The following is a 19146-nucleotide window of genomic DNA, read 5'->3' as shown; positions in this document are numbered from 1 at the left end:
AGAGTAAGGAGCTGCCACTGCCACTGTTACCTCCCGAACTTCGTGCTCTGGTGCGAGGACTTTGGTGAGGAGCTTCAAGTCGATCTCTCCGTCCTATGAATGCAAACAGAGCCAGGCTGTGCACCTCGACGGCCTCTGCACAGCAATCTCTTGCAAAGCAAAGAGGATCCAGTTGTGAGGATTAGAGCTTCCCTAACCCAGACCTGCAGAAGTGCCTTAACAAAGGAGTAACAATGTCAGTGGACCACATGGCCACTGAGAAACGAGGGGACGCCGTAACATCCTGCCTGTGGGCTTCTTTGGGGGGAAGGTCAACACCAAGAGGGTAGAGTATGAGAGCAGCACGTTCGGGCCAGAGTGGAAAGATGTGGCATCAGGTACCAGGTGTGCTGCTGATGGAAGCGGGGGGTAGTGGGGAAGCTGACACTGGAAAACACTAGGGAACTGTGAGATACCCAAGGATAATGTCTCCAGCCAGCAAAGTGTTATTGCCAGACTGCATCAGGGACCCATGGAAGAGATGTTTTATAGCTTTTGGGGAACAGAGAAGTCTTTCTACGGATGTTGTTGGAGCCTGTGCAGAAGCCGTTCTACTCACCAAGGTCTGAAAGGCCGAGTACTTCATGAGGTCATTGTCCAAGTCACGGTAGGTCATCACCCGGTTGACTTGGATGCTGCAGGAAAGAGAGAATGAGAGGAAGAACCACAGGCAGGGCCAGTTCCACGAGTGCTGCTGGGCCACTGTCCCCAGAGCCTTGTATGCTGCCTGGGATGACGAAAATGGGAACAAAATGCCTACCAAAATGGGAACGCTGGGGATGAAGCCCACCACCAAAGACATCCAGATCTACACAGGGATCCAGCCCCTGTGGACGGTATTCAGAGTGTCATGTTCCCTGCCTTCTTGCCAACTTCACATCTAGTTTAGCCTACCTGGGAGGGGCTGCCACCTGCAAAACAAAGTCTTCTTCCTGTACTTCTTCCAGATCCGGGATAACAGGAATATCTGCAATGAGAGGCGGAGGCAAATCTGTCAGCAGCACTAACAAGAATCTTGCCCGCTTCTCCATTTACTACTCACTCACCTTCGCCGTGTCGGCTGGGGGGCCGTCGGCTGGGGGTAGACAGCCTATAGGCTGGGGGTAGACAGTCACACAGTCTCTGGCCTCCAGGATCTCCCAGTCTACGGTTGTGGTACCCAAGAGTGGTGAGCATCCGAATCAAAGGTGGCCCCTCAATGTTTTCTGAAGCCCAGGCCTTACCCCAGAACTTGCTGAATTAGAACTTCCTAGGTGGCACTTTGGAGTCCCTGGATGGTGCAAAGCTTAACATGCTCAGCTGCTAACTCACAGGTGGAGGTTCAAGTCCACCCAGAGGCACCTCAGGAGACAGGTTTGGCAGTCTGCTTCTGAAAGATCAACCACTGAAAATCCTCTGGAGCACAGTTCTATTCTGACAAACGTGGGGACGCCATGAATCAGAGTCAACTCAACAGCAGTTTTCGTTTTTTTAGGAGGGGCTCAGTCATCTGTATTTTCCTAAGATTTCTTCAGTGACCCTAATGCAGGCACCAGGTTCGAAACCACTGGAGTGGATATTCAGGTAGAAATGTAAAGAAAGGAGAAGAGAGCCCCAGACAGCACATGTGAGAGGAAGGAAGAAAAGGAAGCAATGAATGAGCCTGGCGTGGTCAGAGGCAGAGGAGCAGAGAACATGTAGCAGCACGAAGCTGATGCCACCATGAGTGCCATCTCCTATCAGCAAGGCCCACGTGTGCATTAGCTCAAGAGAGCAGCCTTGCAGGCCTGGATATTCCCTTCGTCTGTATCTGAAAGACATTTTACACTTAGTGAATAACCTGGCTCCCCAACATTTTATCAAAGAGCAGGGGCTCCATTTGCCAGGTTGTAATATAGTAAACTGGGCCCTGGTGGCGCAGTGGTTAAGAGCTACAGCTGCTAACCAAAAGGCTGGCAGTTCCCACCAGCTGCTCCTGGGAAACCCCATGGAGCAGTTCTATTCTGTCCTAGAGGGTTGCTATGAGTCAGAATGGACTCGACGGCAGTGGGTTTTGGTATATAATAAGCACTGCCAATTCCACACTGATGATCACACGTCTCTTGCTGTCTCACGGGAATCACCTTCTCTGAACTCTCCAGCTGTGATCACAGACAGATGAGGAGACACAAGGCCATTTCTTCTGTGAGTTTACCAAAGTCATACAAATAGGGAACCTGAGACAGCACATCACTTCATTACAGTAACTTGCTGAAAAAAAAACAAAAACTGTCCATCTTCTCACTGAACAGGCTCACACCCAAAAGAAACACCTTCTCCAAATGAGCGTCACCACCTGTTTGAGGGGTTGTGTTAGGGTTAACCAATCGGAGCAAAAAAGAGATGTGGCAGGAAAAAAAGGCCAAGCGGCAGTCCTGGAATTCCCAAACCAACTGCAAACATCAAAAGAAGGGAAAATCCCAGTGAGGGAAAAGTCGTGATGAAACCCTCGGTTCCTCCTTCCAGGGACTGAATTCAATTTTATTTTTAAAGAGGAGCAGAATCATTTCAAGACCATCTGGGAAGACCCTTGCCACTTTCAGGCTATTCATATTTAGACTTTAAGATTGCTCTAGTCGAGTTAAGCCAGAGTATATAAATGTCAGCTCCAAGCCTGGTGTCTTTATTACGACTTCCAACTGTGGAGTCACAGATGTTGCACCTGGAAAAGGAAAGAGAGAATATGCAAGACAGACACAGGGACACAGAAAATAAGGCAGAGAGAAACAGACAGGCAGAGCAAGAGAGTGATAAAAAGAGTAAAATAAAAGGATAAAAAAAAAAAGAAACTGCTAACAGGGGAAATAAAGAGCCACGTATCCCTCTCAAAATAATGAAGTCCTGTATCTAGAAAGAAGCTTTTCAAAACTTAAATATCTTGGGCTGCTAGAGCTCTCTAAGAGTCCACTTCTTATGTCAACAGGAATTTGGCTTCCTTTTCCACTCTTGCTCCGGGGTATTACTACAGTCCATTGTCAGGGTTGTTGGCAGTATGGCTCCGCTCCCTGCGCAGGGTGAGTGGGCTCCCTGGCTGCTGAGACCACACAGGCTGCAGAGTGGCAGGAGGAAGCTGGCTATGCCACACACCATCAGAGTGTGACAGTTTTGGAGTGAGCCAGCTTGCTGCCCCTGGCTCTCTTCGGGCCTGGAGTCCAGCCTGAGATGAATATTCAGGAGTTGGTAAGAAAATGCCCCATACTGAGCTTGGGGCTCAGAACGGGGTCTCCCAAAGTCCCCTTTCCCTCCACAACTTTAGCATTTGGGTCCTGTCAGCTCTGCCCAGCTTCCCAGAGCTCTGAGGAATTGCACTTCTGCCCACTGTCCACTCTGACTCCCCATGGGTATCCCTCTTCACTCCCACCCCCCGCCTCCAAATGTGCACAAAAGAGTTTGGGGCTGGCCCATCTGTGACAGATCAGAGGTCAGCTTGGGCCTTGGCAAAAGGGCTGCTCAGAATGGCACTGGTGGGGCTGGCCACACAGTGGGACTTCTCTCTAATTGGAAGCCTGGTGCCCGGCAGAACCCAGTGAACCGCCTGAGTGGGACAGAGCCAACGATGACAGCCAGGCCGAGGCAAGCTGGAACATTCCGGTGCAGTGACAGCTTGAGCCATCTCAGCAGAGCCAGGCCATCCAACTCCCAGCCCCCAGTGGAACAGGTGGCCGTGGAGCTGGTTTTGGGCAAACTTCAAAGTACTTTGCAATTTTACAGTTTCTGATTTACAATCACAGACAAGTGCTTGCTTATGTGTACATAATAGGTTCCTGGGAATTTTCTCTCTCTCTCTGTGTCCCACTCTCCCTTACCCAGTCCCCACCCCTCTCATGCACACACAAACACAAACATGTATACACCATAAGCAAACCTAGAAAAAAGTAAAGGTACTTGAGAAATTCACATCTTCCCAAAATTAACCCGTTAGTTAACCATCAAGTCGATTCCAACTGATAGTGACCCTATACGACAGAGAACTGCCCCATAGAATTTCCAAGGCTGTAATCTTTATATCTTTCTCCTGCAGAGCGGCTGGTGGGTTTGAACCACTGAACTTTCTGTTCGCAGCCCAGCACTTAACCACTGCACCACTAGGGCCCCTACATGGAATGAGCCAGCCCGGCCTCCAATCAGAGATGGCTACTTGACCTGCAACTCTGGACAGGGGGCCCATCCTGATTCAGGTTGTAACGTATAACATTTCAAAGCACAAGATTTTAACAGAGGGAATAAGAGGAATATAGGACTCAGCTCCAGAACTGTTGAAAAGATATCACTCTTTTAAAAAACCCAATAATTAAATTAACTTTATCCTCACTTCCTTCTATCCTGCTAAGAACAATAACAATGAAGAGTAAAGTGTGGTGGGTAGGACTCCTGCTCAGAGGTCAGGTGCAGAGGCCCTGGAGGCAGGATAATCAAAAAAAAACGCAAACCTGTTGGCTTCAAGGTGATTCCAACTCATAGCAACCCTATAGGACAGAGTAGAACTGCCCCACAGGGTTTCCAAGGAGTGGCTGGTAGATTTAAACTGCTGACCTTTTCGTTAGCAGCTGAGCACTTAACCACTGCACCACCAGGGCTCCGGAGGCAGGATAGCCAGTTTCAAATCCTGGCTCCACCATGTGCTTATTGTGACTTTAACCTGTGACTCAGTTTCTTCATCTGTAAAACGGGGATCGTAATTACACCTATTTCATATGGTTGTAAATATTAAGTGAAATAATCTTAGAAAATACTTAGTATGGTGCTCCATAGGTAATAAGTATTCAATAACTATCTTGTTCATTCAACAGCTATTATAATATGGAGCATATACAGACACTAAATGGTTCTACCTTCATGTTCTAATTTCACCCTGCCCAGTTACCACCATTTTTCAGATGAGAATGAAGCAGCTTTTATGAGGTGAAACCAGTGATAACATTCATTCATTGGTTCATTCATTCATTCATTCAAGGAACACCGGGCACCCACCAGGTGGATGGTACCATGCTAGGCAGTGCTGGGTAACAAGGGCAAACAAAACACACATGGTCCTCACAGCCTCCACAGACTGAGTCCAGCACAACTAGATGGTGCCTGACTACTAACCCTGACTGGTCTGACAAGGATCACAATAAAGGGTCCCGGACAGAGCTGGAGAAAGTACGGAACAAAATTCTAACTCAGAAAAAAAGACCAGACTTACTGGCCTGACAGGGACTGAAGAAACCCCGAGAGTATGGCCCCTGGACACCCTTTTAGCTCAGTAATGAAGTCACTCCTGAGGTTCACCCTTTATCCAAAGGTTAGACAGACCCATAAAACAAAACGAGACTAAAGGGGCACACCAGCCCAGAGGCAAGGACTAGAAGGCAGAGGGGACAGGGAAGCTGTTAACAGGGAACCCAAGATCGAGAAGAGAGTGTTGACATGTCACGGGATTTGTAACCGATGTCACATAACAATATGTGTACTGTTTAATGAGAAGCTTGTTTGTTCTGTAAACATTCATCTAAAGTACAAAAAAAAAAAAAGTTTACTAAATGCCTGGAGACTCTTGGCAGTCCCATGCACTTACTCTAAAACCTTAAAAAAGTTGTCTACTATTAACCCATTCAGTTCATACTTAGTAAGTAGCTACTATCTGCCACTTATTTTGTAAGGCCCAGGTGGATACAACATTGAACAAAACAGGGAGTTTTCAGCCTAGTGGTGAGGATGAGGGTGCAGTTAAAGGGAGGTACAGATACCAAGCAACTGTTAATTTAACCCACATAGGTGGCTCTGAAATCTGGAAGAAGCCAATTTGTCTAGGGCAATGTTTCTCAACCCTGGCACTATTGAAAAAACAAACAAACAAACAAACAAAAACCAGACACGGTCCCTGTCTTCATGAAGTACCAGCCTAGTGGGGGATAATAAGCACAAATAAATATCCTGTTTATAGATATACTGGGGTAGCTTGCATGTTGCTATGATGCTGGAAGCTATGCCACCAGTATTTCAAATATCAGTAGGGTCACCCATGGTGAACAGGTTTTAGTGGAGCTTCTAGACTAAGACTAGGAAAAAAGGCCTGGTGATCTACTTCCAAAAACTAGCCAATGAAAACACTACGGATCACAACAGAACACTGTCCAACATAGTGGTGGAAGGCAAGGCCCTAGACTGGAAAACACTCAGAATGTACAGTGGCTGCAACAACGGGCCTGAACTTATTAACGTCTGTGAAGATGGCACAGGACCAGGCAATGTTTTGTTCTGTGGTACGTGGGGTTGCCCTGAATCGGAGCTGACTCAACAGCAGCTAACGAAAGCAATGAAGGAAGCTAACTGGATTCTATGACAAACAAAACAAAAAATCAAGGAGGCCTAATTGTTTTATTTTAAAAAAATAAAATTAATATATAAACGCTATAGAAAAGTTTAACAGAAAAATTAAATTTCCTTCCCTGCCTTATATGAGCCCAGTTGTCTCCCTAAAGGTAATCACTGTTACAAATTGCTTGTCCATATTTACTGAAGAGAATTCATGCATATCACAGCAGATATGCCCTTTTAAAAATGGTTGCAAGTGGGGTCATATTACATATATGTTGTTCTGCAATTTGCTTTTATCTTTCTTTATAAATATACAGATATATCCTATTCTTTTAAGTGACCACCAGCATTCTGTTGAATGGATGCTCCATAATGCATTTAAACCAGTCCAGAGAGGACCTACTTTGGAATTTTGGGGAACGGGCAAGGAGTTAGGGAAGGTCTCTCTGAATTAGGGACAGCACATCTGGAAGCTGAATTATTAAGCAGGAGTAAGCCAGGCAGAGAACACTACGAGGTGAGAAATAACTTGCAGTACTGGGGAGACAAAAGAAGGGCCAACGTGGGTGGGCCCAGGGGGCAGTGGCATTGGGTGAGGCAGGAGAGAGGGTGCCAGGTGATGAGAGGCATCACCAACCAGAAAACCTGTACTGGGTACCTGCTATACACTGGACTCCTTCCTGAGGACATTAGGGGAGAACCAAGATGGACTGAGCACAGCCCCTGTCTTCAAGAAACCTGTGATTGCAAAGTTGCAAAAGGAGATTCTATACATAAAAAATAATAATAAATCAGCAGAATAAGAAAAAGGCATGCCAATTATACTTTATGAATTATCTATGAATCCAACTGACAGAATTAAGAGCTTTCTACTTTATCCTTCCTTAATACTTTATTCATAGCCACAGGGCTGACCTCACTGCCTTGCAGTAGGAATAATAAGTAAAATTTGTCCTAGGTCTGCCCCCTACATACTGAACAAGTTGAGGGCAAAGACCACATCCCAGTCACTTCTGTCTTTCCAAGGAAGGTTAACTGAGCAGAATGGAATCAATAGATACCCTTCCTATCTGAAAGAAGCACTCATGGAAGAGCCATGTCAATTTTCTCTATAGTTTTCCAATTTTACGATAAGTGCTACTCAGTCGCAAAGTTATCTAAGTACGATTCATTGTACAAGGACAGCCAGGAGTAAACCTTGGATAATTCCTGGGTTGAATGATACCACAGCAAAAGCTCTGCCTTGCATGGCAGCTGCAAAGCCTGCTGGAAAAGACTAATTTTAGTCCTCCTGATGCACATACAAGAAACAATGGATGAGTGGGCACTACATTACAGAGAAAGGGTCGTTCAGGTGTGGTCCAATTTGGACTGTCTGGCTTCTGTCCTGAAGCTGGGTCACAATGCTCTTCACTAAGCTCCCTGTGTTTGTTACTTGGATCTCCAGTGTGCCCACTGTATCATTCCACATTCTAGGAGCCCCCAACAAGGAATCACGAATGCAGTGACAGCACTAAGAATTATTTCAAAGAGAGAGATTGCCAAGTGAAAAGCTCATGATACTGCAACACTAGTCTGAGCCACCCAAAAGATCTATGCAACCAACCAACCAGCCACCAGATGAAACCAGAGCCACCTAACAGATCTATCCAACCAACCAGCCACCAGATGAAACCAGAGCCACCCAACAGATCTATCCAACCAACTAATCACCAGATGAAACCAGAGCCACCCAAGAGATTTATCCAACTAACCACCCGCTGAAACCACAGCAATAAACGAGTGGTGCTCAAATAAATAATGTAAATAAATAACAGAAACACGTGAGAATACCAGTGGGCTCAATTACAACTGATTTCAAGGATCTCAGAAGCTGCCATTTTCCCTGAAATGTATTCATTATAGTAAATATCATCACAAAAGCACACTAAAATGCTAACTATCCACTTAAGCCCCAGAAGGGGTCCTTTTCAGCCCGTCTCCTGACAGTAAAAAGCCTACCTGCCTCTTCCAATGAAGCTTCCCCCTAAACCTCTGTGAGGCACTTTATGAGAGCCTGCATTCAGATCCAGCTGCTGTTTGTTTTCCTTTAACTAAACAGTGAATTCTTAGATTAGACCCAAGCTTGCAATGAGTACACTCTGAGCATTTCTCAGGCTCTTCACCTGGAGAGTAAATCTAAGTTCTGTAGGAAGAACAAAGAAGGCACCCCAATCTGGCCTCTGGGTCCCACCCAAGCAAAGATGATTCAGGCAGGGAGTTTCTTCTTCTCTGTGTCCCTGAAGGTTCTTCTCTTTGCTGATTTTCTTGGTTGTGGATTTCTGAATGGAATTTCCTGCTGTGCCCAGAAAAAAAGAAGGGTTTCTCTAGAGCTACAGAAAGTCTGTTCTACGTCCCAGCACTCTCACCCTGACCCCTTAGTAAATGGCACAAGTAGTTGGTCTACCTTGCCAGGTTCCTCAGGGCGCTACTGACGACTACCTCTCACTCACTTCATCCATTACCTGAGCTCTCAACAGCAACCACCCTGCTGGGTTACATACAACCTCCTCCCACTCAGTGCCCTGGCCACTACGGATGGAGCATGCCCAGGCTCTGCTCAGTGAAGGGCTGGCATCCACCATTCACCAGCCATGCTCAATAACCAGTCTACAGGAAGGGGATCTGGGCACGCTGCTTAAAGACACCCCAGGAAGCCCAGCCAGACAAACCCTGCCTGGTTCTGTGCCCCAAGTCAACAGACATTAGCAGAGCTGGCAAGCAAAACGAAATCACGTCCATGTTTTTAGGAGATGGCAACTTTAAACCAGAGATCATTATAATTTTTCTCCGCAGCTGCAAAACTTTGTTTTACTGAATGTTACCTTCTGCATCACGTATGGGGAATTTTAAACAGGCAAATGGAAGAAGGTCCGATTGAAGATGAAGTTAAGTGAAAGAAATTGGTCTCATTTAGCACATGACAGGATTCATCTGTGTTCTCAAGTCCACTGAGGTGGTATCATGGGCGTTTCATATTCATGAGCTGCTGCGACACTATGTCCCCTCATTTACAAAGAGCCGTGTTCAGCAAATTCTGTCCCTGTGGACGCTCCGTGCATTTCATGGTCTTGTCAGAGAGACATCAAACGCTTCAGTAACCAAATACCAGAAAATGGCTTTAATTAGTGGATCTCAATCGTATAAATAATTTTTTTCTCTAAGTGAAAAAAAATGGAGAATTTTTTAAAAGGGAAAATGGGAAAGCAGTAGGCAACAGGCTTCAAACACCCAAAGGAACAAGGGAAAGAGGTGGTCTCGCAGGAGCTCACAAGCAAGCCTGGGCCCAGTACTGTGTCCCCTGCACTCCCAAGTCAGGGTCTAAGGAGCAAAAACACGTCTCCAGGTCCCCAACAGGTCCGTTTTATTAAGACTTATCCCCTTGTGATTTCAACTGATTAAAGCTGCGTCCAGGCTGTACTTGTTACTGGCAGGCAAGAAGAGAGGCCACAGATATAGGAGAAAAGAGTCTGAAAACTGTAATGGTGGCTAGAGAGCCACTTGGCAAAATCTGAGAACAGGATTGACCGAGAGTCAAACGTGCAGCCCTGGAGATGTGGCAGAGAGTGTCTGTCAGGAGGTGTGCACGTCAAGTAAGCCTCTGAGGAAGCCTGTGACAGAGAGACAGAGAGAGAGAACGCCTCATTCTGAGGTGCCAATTTGGGCTTTTGGGTGGGTTATTTTTCCTCTTTATCTGTGTCCCATGTGTTGAAATGCGTCTGTCCTACTGCCAAACCCAATCTCTCCTAACATCGCTGGCGAAAAAGATCATAGGACTTGAGAGGAAGAAGAACAGAAGAGTTGTCCCTTATAGCCCTTCGAGTGGCAGCACCTCGCTGGTTGACAGAGGTTGGAGAGGAAGCTTTTGAGCTGACTTTGGTTTAGGAGTTAAGCTAGGCCTCTAGACCTCAGCACGGTTCAATTCTCACTTGCCATCAGCAGAGAAGGGGGTTTACTAAGAGTGGCAATTTAGCTCCTCGTATAAAAAAAAAAAAAATTTTTTTTTTTTTTTTTATAGAATGGTCCATCAAAGTCTTACCTCATCACATTACCCACAGAGGGATGTCAGCAATTTCTAAAGGAGCCATGAATGCACCCCAGAATGAAAATTTTCCATTGCCCCATCCAAGGCTACTGAAAGTTGTACAAGAATCAGTACTGGCAATGCCAAGGGTAATCAACCAGGATTGAGCCTTTCAAGCAATTCAAAGCGTTTGTGAGAGACAAGTATGGCCCAATAAGGGTCCTTTCTAGAGAAAGGTCCTACTCAGCCCAGAAGCCTTGGGGGATCCAATTCTGGGAGGACACCAGTGTCACCTGCCAGGGTGACCTTGAGAGAGCGTTATACCACTGGGTACTAATAGCTGAAGGAAACAACAATGAGCAGAATGCACCCTGCCATTCCAATAGCTCTCTCTGAGCTTTGAGGCTGTTCCAGCTTCTATCTGTAGAGATGCGTTAAGGATAGGAGGAGTAAAGGACTTGTAAAAGTGACAAGGATGAAGTGGCTGGAAGGAATGGAAACTGAGGAACTCTCCACTCTCTTCAGTAAGGCCCCAGATGAGTGATATGGCACTAATGTGACAGAGACTTCTCAGAGGTGCCAGTAGAAGTATGTTAGAAACCAGGCATATCTGATTCCATTTCATCCTCTTCGTGTTATGCTGAAAAAAACAAGACAAACTACATGGCTTTTATTCTAAATCAGTAGGTTCTGTATTTTCCTTATATATATTTATTAAAAAAATGCTACTTTGATTGGTGCCACCCTTGACACCCCCACATACAAAACGCTTCTGAGAGCTTCCCTCTGCGCAAGGCCACTGCTGGTGACAGCCAGCCGGTTTTGATCACAGCCATTCTGAATCGGATTTTCATAAGATAGATGAGGAGTCTTACTGCTGCTCTCTCTCTTATCAGATGAGAAACAGGGGAGGGGGAGGACGGGTCCTGAGGGAACAGCGCAACAATCAAGGGCTGCGTGGTTCTTTCTCTGTCCCTCCGCTGCTGCAATTTTCAAAGGAGTTTGCCTCAGGCACTTTTAAATGATGGTGTCTCAATTCTGTAATCATCTTTCAAGAGCTTTCTCTTAAAGGGTCTTTTAGGTAAACCTAGTCCGTCAACCACACTTATGGACTCAGCAATCACGTTCCCAATGTGTGTCCTCATGCGTGTACATATAGAGGAGTATACACACACACACACACAGAGTGAACATCTATGAATTTTTAGAAAGCTGGTAGAGCCTACATCTAGAAAGGACCACCCATTTGGCCATATCAAGTTCATCTCTTACTAGGGTAGGGGGGTCCTCTATTGCCTCTTCCCCAGATTTCTGCTCAACCCAGGTTTTGCTGTCCCTTAGAAACTAATCTCCATGTATGACATGTCAGAAGGAAAACACTTCTCCATTGGAAGGCTAAGTGATATCCTAAGCCCAACCTCAGATGCATAAACATGCCTACCGCTTCCCACTTCACCTAAGCTATATCTCTGGTTGTCAGCCTTAAAGTGAGACGTGAACCAACAGTCACCGATAGAAGAACGAGAACAGACACCAGCAATACCGGGCCACATGGCTGAGTTTTGGGTTGTGAAAATTACTTGGAGCCACTCTATCTTTTTTCATTGCAGGGAACATTATGTCTCTTCTTTATACAGTCCCCATCATTGGAAAAAGACATCCGTAACAGTGAGCCTTTCTTTCTTTCTAGTCAGATAAAAACTGAAGTCAGCTAAAATCTCCCTGGGAAGTGGTTCTCATCAGTATGAGCCTACCTGCATTTAGGCCTCTAACCTCCTCTCATTCCTCACTCATCCACTCCCTTCCCTGTTGTGGGGAGAAGTGCCTGTGCTGCTCCTGGAAGGCAGGTGCACTGCTTGCAGCCACATCTGGGGAGTCTCACAAAACTAAATGGGATTAAATTTGCCTGATCCTATCTTCTGCATCCAACTGGGACAGAATGCAAGGAGAGGCAGAATGAATGCCCTGATCTCTCTTTAACTTTTTCAGTGCTTTTAATATTGGATAATTTGTTATTAATCACAGTCCTCCAAATAGTCCAAACAGCCCGACAGAATGCTGACGGCACTTCCTTTCTCTGTGATCTGGAGAAAGGTAAATATAACCTGCTTAATCTAAAACATGCATCACGCATGGCACAAGACTTTCATTTTTTCTCCCCACTCTCTCTCTTCAGATGGGGACATGCAAGAAAACCGCTCACATGAACAAAGGAAATAGAACCCCAGGGAGGTCACTGTCAACCTTGTTTGGGGCACAGAGGTCTGTGACGGTGTGTTTGGGAAGTCTGATGTGACCCAGAGATTTCAGAGCACCACTAGGGGCAGAAAGCACTCTGTCCTCAGCTCTGCCAATAGAGCATGAGGTCTGGTCAGGACCCCCTGGGCTATGTTTTTTTTTTGCAGCTAGGCCAGTTAACGTAGAATATGACTGAGCTGACAACACAGAACAATTAAAATCTGCTTCAAGCTTACCTCGGTTCTCAAAACCACCCGACATTCTGCCTTTCTTTGGGTCTAGAAGAACACAGCCAAATGAGTCTCTATTATGTCTGCTGTGTCAAGTAATTCCAAACATTTCTCTGTTCCATCAGCTTCTAGAAAACTACTCCATGATAGTATATGCTTTTCCTAGGGTAGTGTCATGGGATCTTGAACCACCACCTGTGAAAAACAAAACCAAATAAAAACAACCTTTCCTGCTGCATTCAAGAAACCTCTGGGAAGTTCCATGTAATTTCTGTGCTGTCTCAGTCACTCTGGACCAGCTCTGGCCAAACCCACACTGGGAAGCAGAGACGGCAGCTCCCGTGGCCTCAAGGGTCTACATCTACTAGAGTCCATGTTTCTTTTACTGCTAGGAATGTGACTTCAACTGCCTATCAGGGAAGAACTAAGTTCAAATTCCTGGTCCACAGAGTTGTAGTAGAGGGTGCACTTGATTAACAATCAGGAAACCTGGGTCTCGGAATCTGCTCTTAATTTGCTGACCTTATGTAATTAAATATCTCTGGTCCTATATTTCCCTTCCACCAAAATGAGGTCCATTCTACCTCTAGGACATCCTTATTCTGGGGTGTCTATTGGAATACATCTCACGAGAACAACAACAACAAAAACCCTTTCTTTTGTCAGATTTGCATATGACAGAGTCTTTCTGAATGTTCCATAGTCACGATCATGGCCTGCAAATAAAGCAAGTCAAGTCTTTTGCTTCGGTCCACTGTAATAAAAATCCATTTTCTGTAATGCAATAACCTGCATGGATTCTAGTGCTGGCCCATTCTGACCTCAGCTTGGTATTCACACCATGATCTGGCAGCACTAGCTCTTGAAGCCCTCTTTTGTTCCACGCAGCTTTCCAAGCTCTGCCCATGGCTTTGTGGTGTCGATCTGTTTCCTCTGCTGTGTCTTCAAGAGGTGGGCTGTCAGGAGAGCTACAAACATTGCACTTTACGGCCCAGGTAGTGCCCTGTGGGGCCTTGGGTCTCAGCCAAATCTCCTAAACTCTCCAATACTCACACCACAACCCACACAAGCCCAGTGAAGCTTCTTCCTCTCACCCTGAAATGTGTTCTCCTCTCTGGAGGATTCAGTACAGGCCGATTCATTATCTAAAAGCAATTTTGTTGGATGTAATGGAGAAGAAAGCATAACAAGATAGGAACAGACTAACTGGCCGAAGAGTCTGCTTCATGTCACAAGAGCTTTCAAGGCCTGGTCTCTGGCTTTTCTCTACCCAGCTCAGGTATCCTTATAAACAAGACTTCACAGTGAGAGAATAAGCAGAACAGGACATGCGTCAGCAGGTAAATCTGAGAACCAGGATAAGAAAGCAAATTTGAAAAAGGGTGTTGGAAAAATGAGTGGAGACAGGCTTCCTCAATAAAAAAAAAAAATATAAGCAGGGTTAAAAAAGGAATCTAGCACTTTAACAGCAAACCAAAGGAAGGCAGTGAGAGCAGTGCTGACTAGGAGCCAGAAAGTCTAAGCCTGAATTCCAGCTCCACCACTTACTAGCAGTGGTGTGATAGAGCAAGCTCGTAGTGGCTTATAAGAGCCGACGTTTTTTTTTTTTTTTTTTAATATATAATTTTTATTGAGCTTTAAGTGAACGTTTACAAATCGAGTCAGTCTCTCACATATAAGCTTATATACACCTTACTGCATACTCCCACTTACTCTCCCCCTAATGAGTCAGCCCTTCCAGTCTCTCCTTTCATGACAGTTTTGCCAGTTTCTAACCCTCTCTACCCTCCTATCTCCCCTCCAGACAAGAGATGCCAACACAGTCTCAAGCGTCCACCTGATACAAGTAGCTCACTCTTCATCAGCATCTCTCTCCAACCCATTGTCCAGTCCATGTCTGATGAGTTGTCTTCGGGAATGGTTCCTGTCCTGGGCCAACAGAAGGTTTGGGGACCATGACCGCCAGGATTCCTCTAGTCTCAATCAGACCATTTAAGTCTGGTCTTTTTATGAGAATTTGGGGTCTGCATCCCACTATTCTCCTGCTCCCTCAGGGGTTCTCTGTTGTGCTCCCTGTCAGGGCAGTCATCGGTTGTGGCCGGGCACCATCTAGTTCTTCTGGTCTCAGGATGATGTAAGTCTCTGGCTCATGTGGCCCTTTCTGTCTCTTGTTAAATTCTGTCAACTGTTAAATTCTCAGGAATCATGCAAGTTGGAAATCCTGGCGGTGTAACGGTTAAGTGTTACGGCTACTAACCAAAGGGTCGGCAGTTCAAATCCGCCAGGTGCTCCTTGGAAACTCTATGGGGCAGTTCTACTCTTTCCTATAGGGTCGCTATGAGTGTTAAACATAGACACCATTAAAAAATTAAATTATATACCCTTGTAATTAATTTTTTTTTTGTAATTAAGTTATATCAAAAGCAAAAGTAATAAATAAGTGGTAAATACAAGTGGTGAAACTTGCCACTTCCTAAATTTACTATATTTTACTTAATCTACACTCGAGTTATTTACATCCCATGTGTCTGTATGGTGGAAATACTATACAATGGTGGGCTACTACTGCCCATCTCTTTTCAACTCTGCAGTCAGTGATGTCATGTTGGTAGTTTGAAACCAGCCTTGGTGGGTGCATTTATACCACAGAAATTTGCAAACACTACAAATCAGGACTTTTATTTCCCCCTGGAAAGCTGGTTGTTAAATATTTACCAGCACATCAACGCTTATTAGCCACATAACCTTGGTGAGTTACTTAACTTTGCACAGGTTCGATTTCTTCCTCTGTAAAATGGTGATAATCACAGTGTTTCCTTACAGGATTGTTGTGAGGATCGAGGGAAGTAACGCAGGTAAAGCTGTTAGCACAGTGTCTGGCCCATAGTAAACACTTCTTGTTGTTGTTAGCTGCTGTCAAGTCGATCCTGGCTCATGGCAACCCCATGTGTGCAGAGTAGAACTGCTCCATAGGGGTTTTTTTTTGTTGTTGTTGTTTTGAACATTTTATTGTGGTTCAGGTGAAAGTCTTCAGAGCAAATTAGTTTTCCATTCAACAATTTATATACAGATTTTTTTCATAACACTGGTTTCAATCCAAGTTTGAAGAGTGTCTAAGGGCCATAGCCTTCGGGCTTCCACCAGTCTCTATCAGGCTGGTAAGTGTGGTCTTTTTTTTTTTTTTAATGAGTTTGAATTTTGCTCTACCTTTTCTCCCACTCTGTCTGGGACCCTCTATGGTGATCCCAATCAGAGCGGTCTGTAGCAGTAGCTGGACACCATGTAGTTCTTACGGTCTCAGGCTAGAGAAGGCTGTGCTTCGTGTGGTCTATTAGTCCTTTGGACTAATTGTCTCTTTGAATCTTTGGTCTCCTTCACTATTCTTTTTTCTGGACGTAGAAAGACTAATAGTTGTATCCTAGATAGCCGCTTGCACTGCTCACCAAAATAGGATGTAGAACATTATCTTTATGAACTGCAGGTAACCAAGATGTCCCCCAATACTATATGGTCCTTAGCCAAGGCTATAATCTTTACAGAAGCAGATTGCTGCTGACCTTTTGGTTAGCAGCAGAATACTTGGCCACTGCACCACCAGGACTCCTTCATGGATATATGTGTATGTTGTTGACCTAGATTTCCCCTGAGACTATGTATGGTCCCTAGCCTTGTCAAGCCCAGTAACTCAGTCCCATGAGGTGTTTGCTTATACCTAAGAAGTTTTCATGACTATGCCCTCTGTGTGCTCTATTATATAAACCAAAAAAACCAAACCCATTGCCATCGGGTCAATTCTGACTCATAGCAACCCTACAGAACAGAGTAGAACTGCCCCACAGGGTTTCCAAGGAGCACCTGAGGGATTCGAACTGCCGACCTTTTGGTTAGCAGCTGAAGCATTTAACCACTATGCCACCAGGGTTTCTGCACTATTATATACATATATATATTTGCAACACATACAAATATGTACGTAGAAATCTATACATGCACATGGGGGTACTCCCATACGCCATCCCCCAACTGCTTGGCTCACCTACGTATCCACTCATAAATTATTGTTTTTACTGTTGATGCTGGACTGTGTATGTAGTAGTATTTACCATTGTTGTCTTTTACCTTTGCGTACCTCTCAGTGTCTTCCTTTGCCTTGGTCACGCTGTGCTGACTTCCCCAATATTGTGTATTACCTTTCCCTTCACGAAAGTTAACACATCTACTATCTAGCTAGGGATTTTCCCACCCTCCGCCTCTCATCCCTGGTAACCATCAAAGAATGTTTCTTTCTGTGTGTAAATCTATTCTTAACGTTTTATAATAGTGGTCTGATACAATATTTGTCTTTTTGTGACTGACTTATTTCACCCATAGGGTTTTCAAGGCTGTGACCTTTCAGAAGCAAATCACCAGGCCTGTCTTCCAAGGTGCCATTGAGCGGGTTCAAACTGCCAAGTTTTCAGATAGTAGTCGAACACTTAACCAATTGTGCCACCCAGGGACTCCTAGTAAACATTTACAAACATTAATTATCAGCACTTCCTGTAAGAATGAAGTATTTTTCAAATTCTTACCCATTATCTTGCAAACCAGTCTGCTTCTGTAAAGATTTACAGCCTTAGAAACCCTATGGGGCAGTTCTACTCTGTCCTATAGGGTCGCTATGAGTCGGAATCCACTTGATGGCAGTGGGTTATCCTGCAAACAGAACAAAACGTAAAAAAGCACAGAAACAAAAGAGAGGACAACTTAATCCTTGGACCAGTGAGCATTGCCCCATTCCATCCCACCCCAATTCCTGCTGCGGATATGGTCAGCTAAAAGAGTTGGCATGTGAATGTGTTAGGGAAGGGTGTGGAGGTATGGGTTTGGAAAGTTATTAGGCCTACTCCTAGTAACTTTGAACTTAGGGAAAAAAAAAAGGTTGATTTTAAGAAATATTATTTAATCAAAAAGCAAATTTAAAAAACAAACGAACAATTTGCGCTGAATCGATTCCAACTCTTGGTGACCCCATGGGTGTCAGAGAAGACTGTGCTCTACAGGGGTTTCAATGGCTGACTTTTTTGGAAGTAGATAACCAGGCTTTTCTTCTGAGGCATCTCTGGAAGAACTCAAACCTCCAACCTTTCAGTTAGCAGCTGAGGGCATTAACTGTACCACCCATAGACACCAATCAAAAAGCAGTGGTAGCAATAGTAGTTTGAAAAACTTAGTGGGGGGCAAAGGAGCGCTACTAGGTTTGGGGGCCACCTAGGAGGTTCCCTATGCTGTACTGAGCTTAAGGAAGGAATAGCAATATAATGGAAAGTTCTTGCTCAGCAAGGGAAAGGAATTGAAACACTGGGGTTCCAGTTCATCTGTACTTAAGGAATTTTTCCCACTTTCTCTATTTCTACATTAAAGCTGTTTAGGCGCAGAGTGGATCTGCTATTCAGAGGAGAAGGGATGAAGGATATGGTGGGAGGATTAAGCAAGGAATAACAAAGAGCCTGAAAGAGAATTGGAAAGCCTGGAGACAGAGATGAATGGAGAGAAGGAAGATGGGGGTGTGAAAGAGCAATCGCCTTCTACAGATAGCATTTTTCTAATTCCATCAACAGTTTAGCATCTCACATCTCATCCAGACTCACAGCTTGGCTGTGTCCAGCCACTTTTACCTATTTTCCTGTTGACATGGATAGAAAATTGAGCAATTACCCTTAAACTCGGAGCTCCCAGATCATCTAGATTGCTACACTTGCAGAATTAAGTTCCCAACTGCCCCCGGCTAGAAGTGGTTCAGCTCAGCTTGTCCTTTAGGAATTAAATACTTTTTGGTTGGGCACAAGGATTTATTATTCCTAAGGTTTTAAGGTATTCAAGCCTGTCAAAACTAGACCTCAGGATGCACAGGAGCATGGCCCTCTCCAGTGGGGATGAGGCAGGCCTTCAGCCCCGGGTGCTCATAGGAAGAAGGCATTACAAGTCTACCCAATCTGCTTCCAGGACAGCACCGGCCTGGGCTCTGCCAAAATGCTGATGGTTAAACACAAGAAGGCACTAATCCTTTTTGAAGCTCCTGTTTTTAGAGACTTTCAACTTCTTAAAGACATGTTTTTGGGCCCAACAGATACTGCACAACTTGAAAGACATAACTTTGGGCAGTAGCCCACTATCATATAATATTTCTCTATACCTTTCTCTAAAATGGAAACCCTGGTGGTGTAGTGGTTAAGATTTTGGCTGCTAACCAAAAGATGAGCAGTTCGAATCCAGCAG

General features: G+C 45.0%; 1 protein-coding gene and 1 long non-coding RNA gene across 4 annotated transcripts in view; both read right to left on the bottom strand.

Annotated features, from left to right (window-relative positions):
- Positions 1 to 19146, bottom strand: part of IFT43 (intraflagellar transport 43) — a 130246-nt gene that overhangs the window by 18570 nt on the left and 92530 nt on the right. For 2 of the 3 annotated variants that reach the window (XM_064292779.1, XM_064292780.1), the window contains 3 exons: positions 934 to 1006; positions 599 to 674; positions 31 to 93 (listed from right to left, as the gene is read on the bottom strand). In XM_064292779.1, coding sequence (XP_064148849.1) covers positions 31 to 93; positions 599 to 674; positions 934 to 1006 — 212 coding nt within the window. Of the gene's footprint in view, positions 1 to 30; positions 150 to 598; positions 675 to 933; positions 1007 to 19146 lie in introns of all 3 variants that reach the window. The other variant, XM_064292781.1, reaches the window with a different exon arrangement.
- LOC135232618 (uncharacterized) lies at positions 1220 to 17583 on the bottom strand. Its single transcript, XR_010323189.1, has 3 exons — positions 17460 to 17583; positions 12895 to 13083; positions 1220 to 11060 (listed from the first exon to the last, which is right to left on the bottom strand). It is a non-coding gene; the product is annotated as an uncharacterized LOC135232618 (long non-coding RNA).

Source organism: Loxodonta africana, chromosome 10 (assembly GCF_030014295.1).
Source record: "Loxodonta africana isolate mLoxAfr1 chromosome 10, mLoxAfr1.hap2, whole genome shotgun sequence".
Classification (NCBI taxonomy): Eukaryota; Metazoa; Chordata; class Mammalia; order Proboscidea; family Elephantidae; genus Loxodonta; species Loxodonta africana.
This window is presented reverse-complemented; position numbering and strand designations above follow the sequence as displayed.